At 47.2% G+C, this 12,898-nt stretch overlaps 1 protein-coding gene across 1 annotated transcript in view; it reads left to right on the forward strand.

The window, feature by feature from the left end:
• The first annotated feature begins 315 nt into the window (after window positions 1-315).
• The window catches only part of Snd1 (staphylococcal nuclease and tudor domain containing 1), a 399,985-nt gene continuing 387,402 nt past the window's right edge, over window positions 316-12,898 (forward strand). Inside the window, exon 1 of the mRNA XM_060374009.1 lies at window positions 316-625. Coding sequence (XP_060229992.1) covers window positions 548-625 — 78 coding nt within the window. The 5' untranslated portion in view covers window positions 316-547. The remainder of the gene's footprint in view (window positions 626-12,898) is intronic.

The following is a 12,898-nucleotide window of genomic DNA, read 5'->3' on the forward strand; positions in this document are numbered from 1 at the left end:
GAGGGGCGGGGCGGGGGCGGGGCCAGGCGGGAGGGCGAGGCCGGCCCCGCCTCCGGGGTTCCCATGGCTCCCCGCGCCCCACGGACAGATGCTGACGTGTCCTTTCTCTCCCACTACACCTCCCGACACCACCGACTCAGACTTCCCCGGAAGTTCCGCCCCACACTTGGCCCGTCACGGCAAATCAGCTCTTTCAGCGCTTCCTGGAGCTCCCCACCCGGTTTGGGACCAGGGGGCGGGGCTTCGTAAGCAGCGTGCCTATTGGCTTGGGGTCCGGCGGGTTCTGGACGCTGATTGGCCGGAGGGCGGTGGCGCTCTGGCACGCTTGCGCGCGAGTAGAACGTGTGGCGGCGGCGGAGATCGCGTCTCCCCTTTTGCTCCTAGTCCCGCCGCTGCTCCGGTGTGCGCCCGGCGCTGCATCCAGCCCGCCGACGGTACCTGTCGCCCGCCTGCTCCTTGTCGCGGCAGCCTCTCGCCAGCGCCGACTCCCGCCCTGACACCTCCAGTCCGGCCGGCCGCCCCACTTGCTGCCTTTCCAGCTCCACACATGGCCTCCTCCGCGCAGAGCGGCGGCTCCTCCGGGGGACCCGCGGTCCCCACCGTGCAGCGGGGCATCGTCAAGATGGTGAGAGCGGGGCCCCGGACCCCCCTGCCGCCGTGGAGCGGGAGTCAGGCACTGACTCCTTCCCCTCCCGTCAGCCTGCATGGTCTCAGTTCGCCTTTCCTCTGCTGCTTCCTCACTCTCCACCTACTATCCGAATCCTCACCGGACAGAACCCGGCGCCAACTTTTGCCTCCCGGGCACCCTGTCATGGTTCGGTCCCAGGGATTTTCGTGGTGGTGGCGGCTTTCGGAGCCCCTGACTGTTTACCAGAAGCAGATCTCTTACGGATTCACTAACGGAGATAGTTCATGACTAGTTCTCCCATCCCCCCCTTTCTGCCCATTTTGACATGCACAGACCAGTACGCAGTGTTTTCGGTACTCTCCTTTTTATCCCCCCACATCTTTTCCTGGAACCCCAGGAATGGTTGGCTGTCATGAAGCCTTTCTCTTCTTACTGCCTTTCAGTTACTTACTCAAAGTTTTCTCATCTCTTTGCCCCTTTTATCTGTGTCTAGTTTGTAGGCTTGAAAGCCGCTGATCTTTGGGTACTTTTGACCTAAAAATGTATTCTGCCAGGGATTTTATATTAAGCAGCATTTTCTCACTTCCTGAGGATAAGGAGACTGCTGTAAAGAGGGCCAGTAACTTGCCTTGAGGGCACATGGCGGTTTGGCGTGGAGCCAATGACAGGAGCCCAGGTGTTCCGATTCCCTGTGTGGCGCTCTATATCCTACCCACTTGCATACTTCACTTTCTTCATTCTGGATTTCGAACTCCATCACTTCCCACTTCCGCACTAACAAATTTGTTTTTCTTATACTGTCTCTTCTTTTTATCCTTCCACATCTTGAAATCTGACATTTTTTGCTTGTTAACAGATTTTCTGGTTGAGGTGGCTGTAATCTTTTAGATTGCTTTTCATATCTTAACTCCGACTTTTCCCTCCAGAGTGGAAGACGTTTTTCCTCAAAAATCTAGTTTATAAAACATTCTTTTTTGCTGTCCCATCGTCTTTCATAGGATTACTGTGCTGTGTGGGCATGGGGGGTGACCAGGAAGATGGCTCAGTGGACAAAGGTGCCTGCTGTTCAGTCATGAGGACCTGGTTTCAAAACTTCAGCACCCACGTTAAAGCTGGACGTGGCTGTTCCATTTTCCGTAACCTCAGTGGGGAACCCTGGATTCCCTGGATTTTGCTGGCTGGCCAGCCTAGCTAAGCTATCAAGCTTTAGGTGCAGCGAGAGACCCTTTCTCAGGGGAATAAGGTGGAGAGCAATAGAGGAAGACATGTTCTCTTCTGTGCTCCAGCATCTTTGTTTGGCCTCTGCATGGGTCCTCAGGCACATGTTCTACATATGTGCACACATGTGCAACTCTCAAACTTGAATATTCTGCAGCTTGTTTGTATAAACTCATTCTCCAGTTCCTCTAATTCTGATACATTCATTTCTTAGATAATAACCAGCTACCAAGTGAGATTCTTGGGATGGTCAATATTGCCTTTTCTATTTTATATAGACAGTTAGAATTCATTAGGTTCAGGGAGTAGGGAATTTCCAAGGTGCAAGTTTTCTCTCTTTGAAATTTTGACTCTTGAAAGGATTTCCCTGAAATGCTTCCTCTTTCATTACCCTTTTCCTTTGTACTGGTTCTCTTCATTACAGGAACAGAGTATCACTTAGCTGTCTTATGTGGTTTTGGTGGCCTACAGGAGATTTTTTTAGTTTTCTTACTATGGCTTGACTTTTTCTTAATTTAAAGGACTCCTTTCTGTAGGCGGGATGTTGTAAGAAACCGAACTGATTTTTGCTTTTGACAATGTTGGAAGCCTCCAGGGTATCTGGATTCTCTGAGGGGATTGTGCTGCTCACAGATTACTTCCCCTGTGGACACTATTACATCCTCAGCTGGGTTCTGTCCTCATATCCTCTCACTTATATCAACTAGCAAGGAGATGTCTGATCTGAGCTTCAGATAACCTAGCTTACCCAGACACGTACCTTTTATTAATAATCAGAGGCAGAGCTGAAATTGAAGCCAGGTCTGCCTGCCCCAACACAAGTGCTAGTGTAAGCTGTGCTGTGAGGCCTCTGACTTGGGACTTGGGGGTATTACTTTCTGACATAAAGGGTGGGGCCAGTGATTCGAGGCCGCAAATTACAGTAAAGTGAAGCTGACTGTACTTGAGAAAAGATTAGATGCTGTTCCATGACTTGTTGGTAGCTGCTGTTGTGGTTGTGTGTGCTGTTTGGTGTTTCTGATTGCTGTGTACATAGCGGTGTTTTGTTGTGTGATTTGAGCAGTCTGTCCTGGGCATGGACTGCAACATGCGCTGACTACACGGCAGGGGGTTGGGTGGGTGAGGTACCAGCAGCAGATTTGTGCCAAGTTTACAAGCCTTGTCTGGAATGAAAAATTGACCAATGGCAAATTGATCTCAGAAAAGCTCTTTTGCTAAGCAAAGTTGCATTTTCTTGAAGAGTAATTGTTTCCAGTGTTGCTAGGAACTTCTTTGTGAGAAGTCTGCAAAGGAGGGTTGAGCTCTTTTTCAGGAGAGAGAGAAAGAGGCAGGCTGATAAGGTAGAAAACGGTGCTGCTTTCTTTGGCCTTCTGGAAGGGTGCAGGAATTGGAACATGAGTAAGGTGTGTGCTTTTGAGTGGGAGCATTCAAGTTCCTGTGGACTGGACTGATCTGAGGGTCAAAAATGGTTGAAGGTGGAGGGTTGTTTTTTTGCAGTGGGAAGGAATAGTTCTGTCTTTCTAAGACTCTCCCTCTCTTTTCTCTCTGGTAAAAGAAAATGTTGTAGGGTCATAAAGAGTCTGTTTCTTCTGGTCTCTGAGAGCCAAGTTTAAAAATGACTGGTGCCAGTGGCTGTGTGTACTGTCTAGATTGGGGGCAAGAACGTTTATGCTGGAGTATCATGAAAGAGGAAGTGGGGCAGTACGTTGACAGAAGCACTTTGGAGGCGTCTTGTTACAAAAAAAAAAAAAAAAATAGAAAAAAGGCTGAGGGAAAAATGACAGGTTTCTGTGTTTTTGAGTTGGCATCAGATGAGCAAAGGTGCAGGCGGGCAAAATGCAGCTTGAGTAATTGACTGTCTCTGTCAAATCAGATCTTATTCCTGAAGCTGCTGAAGCGCCCAGCTCTGGGTATGACTGCTTTGCTGGACTTTACTTTAGCCGTGACAGAACTTTGTCTGCAGATGCTCCTTAGGTGAGGCTCAGCCATCCCAGTTAGTGGGACTTAGAATAGTCTTTTTTGGCTTTACTGACCAAGTTTCCTTTATGTTTTGGGCACAGAGCCTTCTATAACTTTGAAATCTGGTATGTTTGCGTATCTCCTTAGGCAGGCGCACATGACAGCTTGGCTTTCACAGCTGTAGACGAAGTGCATTCCTCAGATAGGGAAGTGGTGCACCTTATTGTGCGGGCGAATGGAAGGCCTCCGGGTTGGATTGACCCCCTCCTAGGAGGAAAGGACCCTTGATCGTTTTGTGCATCTGCCTCTCACTGTCTCAGACAGAGGGACGCCTGAAAGGCTGAGTGAGTGACCACAGCTTTCTGTTTCCATAGGATTCATGCTGCCATGTGTTGTAAATTGTAAATTTCCTTCCAGGTAGTTTTGTGGAATTTTTCTTTGGAGTTTAGCCTGTACAAGATTCTTCCTATAGTTGAGTTTATTTTACTTAGGTATATTTTGGTCTTCTGAGCTAAGAATGATGTTTCTTTTGAGATTTGTGTGGGGACAGTAGCCGGCTGATGTTGACTTGCTCGTTTTTTTTTTTCTTTCTTTTCTTTTTTAAGACAAAGTTTCATGTAGCCTAGGCTACCCTCCAACTACAGTGACCTCAGAATCTCAGTCCTTCTGCCTCTGCCTCCTGAGTGCTGGGATTACAATTGTGCACTGCACAGCCAGCTTTGACTTTCTTCGTTCTGTATGTGCTTACTTTACTTAGGGACAAACAGAACAACCGTGTTCTTAAGTAGTTAAGATACCCTTGTTTACCATTCACAGGTATGAGGTAGCTAAGAAACGGTGTATTAAGGGCCATGTGCACAGTAGAGTCAGATAGACGCCCCTGTGGGTTTGACGTTGCCCACTTCCCAGCGGTGGTGCATGGTAGCTTCCGATCGTCAGTAAAGGGACACCAAGTTATTCTTGCATCTTCAACACTTTCTGAATTTTCACTGAGAAGGCAGCATCCATCTGGCTCTAGTTATGCGGACAGTAGTGCTGCTGTGTGACTAAAGAGAGTGAGGAGTAATCACGTTCCTTTTTTTTTTTTTTTTGAGACCGGTCTCACCGGGAAGCACTGTGATCACCAGGTTGGCCTAAACTTGTTGTCGTCCTGCCTCTAACTCCTGAGAGCGGGGAATATGCGCATGCGCCCGGCTTTGTGATACTGTTTGCTTTTGAACAACTATTTACTGTGCATCCACTTCTCTGTCCAGGCCGTGGGCTCCTGTCTGTAGGCTACAGACGAGTCAGGACAGTAAAGAAGGGAATCAGTAAGCGTGGCTAGAGGACAGGGAAGTCACACAGTGGGCTAGAACAGGCGGTTGGGAACAGATTGGTTCCTCTAGGTAGTGTGTTTAGGAAAGAATCCTCTGTTGGCATTTGCACTGAGATTGGTGGACATGAAAGAGCCAGCCACAAGGGAAGTGTTTCCAGCCAAGGGAATGACAAGTGCAAAGCCTGTGGGGTTTCCACTGGTCATTGTTCTTCAGTGTCTTTAAGCGCAGTACCGCACACAAATGGTATGCTTTAACAGGAGTTACTGCAGAACGTCTGCTTAGGGACGATAAAAGGATCAGGCAGTGGGGTGTCCATTGCTCTGGTGTCCTGCTGAGATCACTGACTTGACAGTCTCCTGGAAGTGTGGAATGAGAGGCTGAAGGGAAATACCTTTGTCTTAGTTATGTGCTTGTTTTAGGACCAAGAGTCAGGCTTTTCTGACTTATCAGTTAGTCCTGTATTTCCAAGTCTTCCTGCGGTGGGTATAGGGATTAAAATAAAAGCCCAAGCAGGCTCAAGAGTTAAGCCGTTAGTGGACCACTGGAACCATCAGTGTTGGGTATTGTGAGCAGGTTCGGTGAGTGGTAAGTAGTGTCTGTCATGGCCTGTTTATACTTTTGTTAGCGTTGGCTTTTCAGAGTTGAATGCTGCTAAGGAATTCCTTTCAGTTCTCCTCAACCTAGTAAGCTTGAGCTGTTAGTTCAGTGAGGAGCACAGAAGTGTGCCTCAGCTCAAACTAGTGGCCTGGGGCTGCTGGTGGTGTGGTGCCATGGTTAGTTTCTACTTGTACATTTGGAAGAGAAAATTGCCTTTTTAAAAAAATTAGACCCGAGGGTTCTGTGTTCTGGTACACATTCACTTTTTTAGCATGGGCTAGCTAGCAAGCTAAGGCTTGTGTGTGTGTGTGTGTGTGTGTGTGTGTTTATGTGTTTATGTGACATAATCCAGGTTGACCTTAAACTTGTGATCACAGGCTGGGACCCCGTGGGCCGCAGTGTCTTACCCGAGTCTTACTGGGGGGGATGCAGGCTTTGAAGTATTGCTGGCGTTAAATCCATGCCCCCTTTCTGTTGCTGCTTCCTCTCTGGGGAGATTGACATATGCTTTTTGTTTTTACAGCAGAAACTGATGCTGCCTCACAGGTTGGGAGCATTTGATGCAGATGGAGTGCTGTGGGATTTCACTCACTTTCAGTGAGACTTAATATGATACTTTAATGTTGTGTTTTTCTCACTTAGCTTTAATGATTCAAAAATGAGCAGTAGTTTCAGTTGGCTTTTGTTTTTTAAATTAGGAAGTCAGACAACTTGTGGAAAATGTAATAAAAACTTTGGTTTCATTTTCAGGTGCCATTTTAAAAAGCTTTTGTGTGGGGTGGAGAGGGGAAAAGGAAGAGGGAGGAGAGGGAGAACAACTTGGGGTGTCCATTCTCTCCCGCTACGTGTGTCTCAGGGATTGGACTCAGGTTGTTAGATTTGGTGGCAGATGCTTCTCAGCTGAGCCGTGTCACCAGCCCTTAGGTGCCCTTTTGAGATTGTCTGAGGTTTGTGATGTAAATGTGAAGAGTGGCTGGCTTACAGCATCATTTCCTTTCTTGCTAAGTCTGGTAGTGTAGGAAGTGCTCTGCTTTGGATGGTCATGGAACGTCAGCCTCGTCTAATGGAGGTGAGGATATTCGGAAAACCTACCTCGAATAGTAAAGTCTTTACTGGGCAGCAGAGTGGCCGAGCTCATTAGCCTAGGAGTCAGGACACCGAAGTTTGGGCCTGCATGCACTTTCTTGTTTTGGTTTTTCATCTGAGGGATGGGCTGGGTGAGATAGTCTACTTTAGACTGACTTCTGCAAGTTGTCCTATGACCTCCACATTTCCACTCTAGTGTGTGTGCGCCCCCATATGCATATATATATATGTATGTATATATGTATGTATACACACACACACAATAAAATAAATGTAAAAAGCACCTACCATTTCCAAGGTGACTAGAATGCTAAGAGTAAAGGAGTCTCTTGTCATAAGGGCCTTTTAAACCCAGCTTATGTTCAAGAGTGGTGGAGGAAAATGCTTAAATTAGGGTGTGTTTGCCAGAGGGGTGGAATTTTATCCAGTTGGAGGGAAGAAGGGAAAAAGTGAGAGCCTAGAGCTTAAGCTCAGTTACCTGTAGCCAGGGAATTAATCAGCCATAGGTGCATAATGCAACCCGTCTTTCCTCCCTTAAGTGACATTGGGAGGTCTTGGTGAGCTTCAGGGTTGGTGAAAAAATGGAGGTGCTGGGTGGGTGGCATGCCCTCCCCCACCTACTGTACTCTGCATTTCTTCCATCTGGCTGTTCTGAGTTCATTCCTTTTACGAAAGTTCAGATTCAAGTAAGCACAAGAGATTTTCAAGTTTTTCTAAAAGTTAATAACCCTGGGAAGATGGTTGTGAGAACCCCAGTGTCTGACAGGTCAGTTAGAAGAGAAACTGAGGCAGAAGAAGCCATCTGCAGTCAAGTAGACATTCAGGACTGCTCCCTGAACCTTTGGGATGTGTTTTAGTGTGTTGTGGTAGGCATGGCAACGTCAGCCACAGGGAGAGCCAGTGGAGGGAGAAGACCGTGCCAGGTCTCCTCAGTTAGAGCCTCTTGCTGTGGGTGCCGGGAATCAAACTTGGGTGGCCTAGAGGAGCAGAAGAACTTGAGTTTTTTATCTTATTATTTTCTGTGTGTGGATGTTTTACCACGAGTATGTCTGTGCACCATGTGCCGCAGTGTCCAGAAGAGGGTGCTGGGTCTCCTGAGGAGGGGTTACAGGTGGTTCTGAGCTGCTGTGTGAGTGCCAGGAACTGAACTTGGGTCCTCTTGAAGTGTAGCCTGTGCTCTTTATGTGGGAATGAGGGAGGGCACTATGGAGCATTGTGGAGGTCAGTTGTCAGAGGACAACTTTTGGCTGTCTGTTTTCTCCTTCCAGCATGTGAGGAACCAGGGATCAGACTCAAGACCTTGGGCTTAGATTAGAAACCTTTTCCCACTGAGCCATCTTGCTCCCCTTAGCCAGTGCTCTTAACTGCTGAGCCATCTCCCCAGCCCCAGGAAGCACTCTTAACTACTGAGCCACTTTCCTAAAATTAATTCTTAAATTTAGCATGCAAAGTAGTTTCATTAGGGCATTTTCACATGGGTGTGGCGGCCCGCTTTACTCTGCTCTGTTGTATTACTGTCCTCTCCACTGCTCCTGTCCACGTTTCCCCTTGCTCGTTGGTCCCTTTCCTCCTCCCAAGTAGTCTCCGTTTCTGCGTGGTTCACAGATACTCCATTACCCTCCTTCCCCACACCTACTCCCCGAGGATCTCCTCCTTGACTCTTACGGTCCTCATCTTTGTTTCATTTCTCTGCCCACCCCCAAAATGCACGCACATTTAGAATAGGAGAGAAAACATTTGGTGTCTGTGTTTTAGAGTCTGGCTTGTTTTGCTTAACATAACAATTTCTAGTTCCATCCACTTTGCTCCAGATGCCATGATTTTATTTTATTTTATTTTTTATGGCTGAATTAAATTCCACTGTCTGTATAATTCACGTTTTCCTTAGCTGTTCGTATGTGGACTATGAATAAACTGGTTCCTTTCTCAGACTAGTGCAGCAGGAAATGTGAATGTGCGTGTGTTTGTGTGGTGTGATGGTTTAGACCTGTTTGGGTGTCTAGTCAAGAGTGGCTACCTGGGTCGTGGGGTGTTTTGAGGAACCTCCATACCGACTTCCATGACTCAAGTGGCCTGCCAGGTGTGGGTTCTTTCCCATGTCCTCGCTATCATTTCTTGTGTTTTGTTTTTCTCTTGGGTTTTCTTTTTCAAAGGTGGATTTATTTCATCTTTATTTATGTGGTGTAGTGTGTGGTCCGTGCAGGTCTGTGCAGTGCTGGTGCCCTGGAGGCCGAAGAGGGGGTCAGATATGCCAGGAACTTTAGTAATGGGCCCTCTGATGTGGGCGCTGGAACTAAACTCCCTTTCCGGGAGTAAAGAGTGTTTACTCTTTTTTTTTATTTTTATTTTTTTATTTTTTTTTATCAGTTACATTTTATTAACTCTGTATCCCAGCCGTGTCCCGATCCCTCATTCCCTCCCAGTCCCTCCCTCCCTCCCTCATCTCCACCGTGCCCCTTTCCAAGTCCACTGATAGGGGGGACCTCCTCCCCATTCATCTGATCCTGTTTTATCAGGTATCTTCAGGACTGGCTGCAAAGCCCTCCTCTGTGGCCTAACAGGACTGCTCCTCCCTTCGGGGGTGGGGAGACCAAAGAGCCAGTCATTAAGAACAGAGCCATTTCTCCAGAATCTCTTACCCACTTTTGAGCCAGGGTCTCATGTCGCCCAGGTTGGTCTTGAACTAGCTATGTAGTGGAAGTTGACCTTGAACTCAGGATCCTTCTGTGTCCAAATGCTGGGATTACAGACTGCTGCCTCTGTATGATTGTCAGTGAGATGGAATCTCAAAGCAGTTTTTAATTTGTCTTTCCCTGATGGCAAAGAATATTGAACACTTCAATTACTGATGATTTGTACTTCTTTGAAAACTCTTTTTGTTTATTAGTTTATTCATTGATTGGTTGATTATTTATGTATGTGTTTAACTTTTGTTTTGGAGGCAGGGTCTCTTGTGGCCCAGGCCTGGGTTGGCTTTGAACTCACTTTGTAGATTCCATGTCTGGTTTGGTGTTTACTTTTGTGGCTTTATACATCTAAGACATCAATCCCCAATCGTGCATGGTTTGTAAGGAATTTTTTTTCCTCTCCCTATTTTGTTGGTTGTCTTTTCACTCTGCTGATTGTTTCTTTTGTTGTGGAGAAGCTTTTTAATTTCATCTTAACAGTTTTTGGAATTATTTCCAGTGCAATTGTCCTCTTTCAGAAAGAACTTGACTGATTATAAGAGTTATCTAGTAGTTTCGAAGATCTTAGACTACTGCAGTCTTTTCATGTCTGGATGATTTTGTGCAGCATGGCAGCTTCGGATCTAGCATCCTTCTGACGTGGCCTTCCCGTTTCCCAGCAGCATTAGGTAAAGAAGGCCTTTTTTCTAGTATGTGTTTGACACTGTTGGAGGACATTAGGTGACAGTAACTGTATAGGCTTATTTTTGTGTCCTGTGTTCTTCCATTGGTCCACTGTCTGTGCCAATACCACTGAGCTCTACTCTTGTGCCATAGTATAATGGAGCTCAGGTATTGTGTGGTGCTTCCAGCAGTGAGTTCAGGAGTGCTTTGGCTGTTAGGGGTCGTTTGTATGACCATGTGGCTGTGAGGATTGCCTTTTCTAATCCTTTGAAGAATATAGTTGAGGTTTGGTAGTGATTGAGTTAAATCTGTAGACTTCTTTCAGTCAATAGAACTATTTCCATAGCAGTCTGCCAGTTCAGGAATATGATCTGTGTTTTAAAGTTTTTACTGTGAAGTTCTTTTACTTCCTTGGTTAAGTTTATCACTTAATACTTTTGCCCCCTTTGCATCTGTGACTTTATTTTACCTGTGACAAGACTTGTAAATGGCAGAAGAGTTCTTTTTGACTCTGACTACAAGTCTCCAAAAGGCTGTGTGAGATTTGGGAGCGGCGGGGTATGGTTCATGAAGGCTTCACAAACCCAGCAAAGATCCTGGATCCTGCCTTCTTGTGGTTTTGGCCTCTGGCCTTCGGCTGGGAAGACTTGGAGTCAGACAAATGGCTCCTGTGTGTGAGCACGGGCTGGTGAGTGTGTATGTTTCAGAGTTGGGGGCCGTAGGGGGTGAGTAGGGGGTTGGGGTGGTGCTGTGTGACTTGCTGACAGGCTGCTCTAAGATCTTACTCCTTCCTCTCCTTGTGGCTTGCTAGTAGGAATGGCTTGGCCCTGAGGGTGCTCAGAATCTTGTGCTTTTGAAGGGCAGGCTGGGCCAAGTTCTTAGCTGAAGAGCAGAGCACACAGCCTGGTAAGCAAGAGTCTGAAGAGACGCATGGTAAGCAGGACCTTTTCCAGGGAAGGGGAAGCCTGGAGTTGAGAGGAAGAGGCAGCAAGCAGAAAGAGGCTTGGATGCCCTTGCCTGGGGAGAAGAGGCCCCTAGAGGTAGACCTGGTGTCCTCGCCGCACTGCTGGTTCATTGGCACTATCTTCAGAGTCCTGAGGCTTCATCACCTCTGCAAGCTCAAGAGGCGGGAGAAGGCTCTTTGCCTAGGACCTCAGAGGCATTCTTTCCTCAGACCAGGCCCACGTGGCTGCAGCCTGTGGCTGTGCTGTCCACTGAGGAGCCTAGCAGGCCTTCTTGAGCAGCTCGTCATTGGTCCCTTGACAATGCCCTCAGCCATATGTTCCTTGGACGTGGTATCACGACTCCTAGGCATTGGTGAAGGTGGCCTTGTAGTGCCAGGCCTGGAGAGATGCCTCCATCTCTCTGCCGCACCCTGGCTGCTGCGACCCTGGGTGCCCGGTTCCCTCCTCTCCTTCCCCGTTTTTGGAAGCTATTGTGAATGAGTTTCTTCTTCCTCTGATTGCTCTCTCAGCAAGAGAGAAAAGGTGAGTTTGTAGCTCAGTTGGCATATTGTGTTCATTTAACATTTGGGAAGTGTGGTGTGAGAGGAGATATACGCGGCCATCCTTAAACACATTTGGGTTTAAAGGCGAGCCTGGGGCCCATGAGAAACATCCAAACTGACTCCTGTTCTGAATTAAAAGCTACTGATTTTTCTGTGTTGATTTTATAATTGAGCTACTTTCTGAAAGTGTTTGCTAAATTTAGGAGTTTCTGGTAGAGCTATTAGGGTCTTTTAAGATAGGATCATGATATCTGATAATATTTGTGTACCTTTTTATTTTGAGATAGCATCTTGCCCTGTAGCCCAGGCTGGTCCCAAACTGGTGATCTTCTTGCTTCTGCCTTCCGAGTGCTGAGGTTATAGAGTATGCTGCTATGCCCAGCTTGTTCTTCAGTTTTGGAGTTCAGAGAGACATTACTGGTCTGTGGTTCTTAAAGTTCTAGGGACCTCTCCATAGTGGTAGCTGGCAGATGTGTGGCTTGAGTTCCGCCTGCCATCTCTTAGGAAACATGAAGTGCTTGGGTATGGAAACGTGTAGTGTGTGTGTAGATGCTAGGAGCCAGTGGGCTTAGGTGGAGTGGGCAGGCAAAGATTTCTGTGCTCTTTTGTCCCATGTGCCTCTTATTCCCTAGAAAAATACTTGCCAGAAGTGAAATTGGGATATTTCAGAACACAGTTTCCACTATTGTCTAAAACGTAAAAGTTCCTTTCTTTTAAGGAGGTTCTAAGTAACTCAGATTTATTTGAGGATTCCTGGTTTTTGTTGCCAACTTCCAGGGACGAGAAATACGTTCAGTCAGCAGAAACCTAGTCTGCGCATATCAGAATGATAACCTGGCCTCCGAACTAAAGACAGTGTGGTTTCCATCCCTGTCTACCCACGACTGCCAGGCTTTGTGCCTGTTGTTTTGGCATAATTATCAGTAATGGCTCGTTGGCCTGATCTGAGCGATGAGGGTGAATGCCATAACAGCTCAGGGAGAGTGAATGCAGGAGACTGCAGAGAGCAGTGTGAGCAGGTAGATGGACTCCGATTCCGCAGATGGCTTGACAGATAGAGGGTTCTGTGGCTGAAAGTCTTTCGTGGGTTTGACACCCAGGGCACTGTGCTTCTGGCCAAAGCTCTGGGTTGAAAGGCTTTGATTGCTGCTGACTGGTGAGAAGTAGCTTGTGGTGGAAAGAGGAACCTGTGAATGTCCATGGCGTTCTTAGAAGTAAAATAGGTTGGAAAAGTCAC

The sequence above is a fragment of the Meriones unguiculatus genome, chromosome 21, assembly GCF_030254825.1.
Source record: "Meriones unguiculatus strain TT.TT164.6M chromosome 21, Bangor_MerUng_6.1, whole genome shotgun sequence".
Taxonomy (NCBI): domain Eukaryota; kingdom Metazoa; phylum Chordata; class Mammalia; order Rodentia; family Muridae; genus Meriones; species Meriones unguiculatus.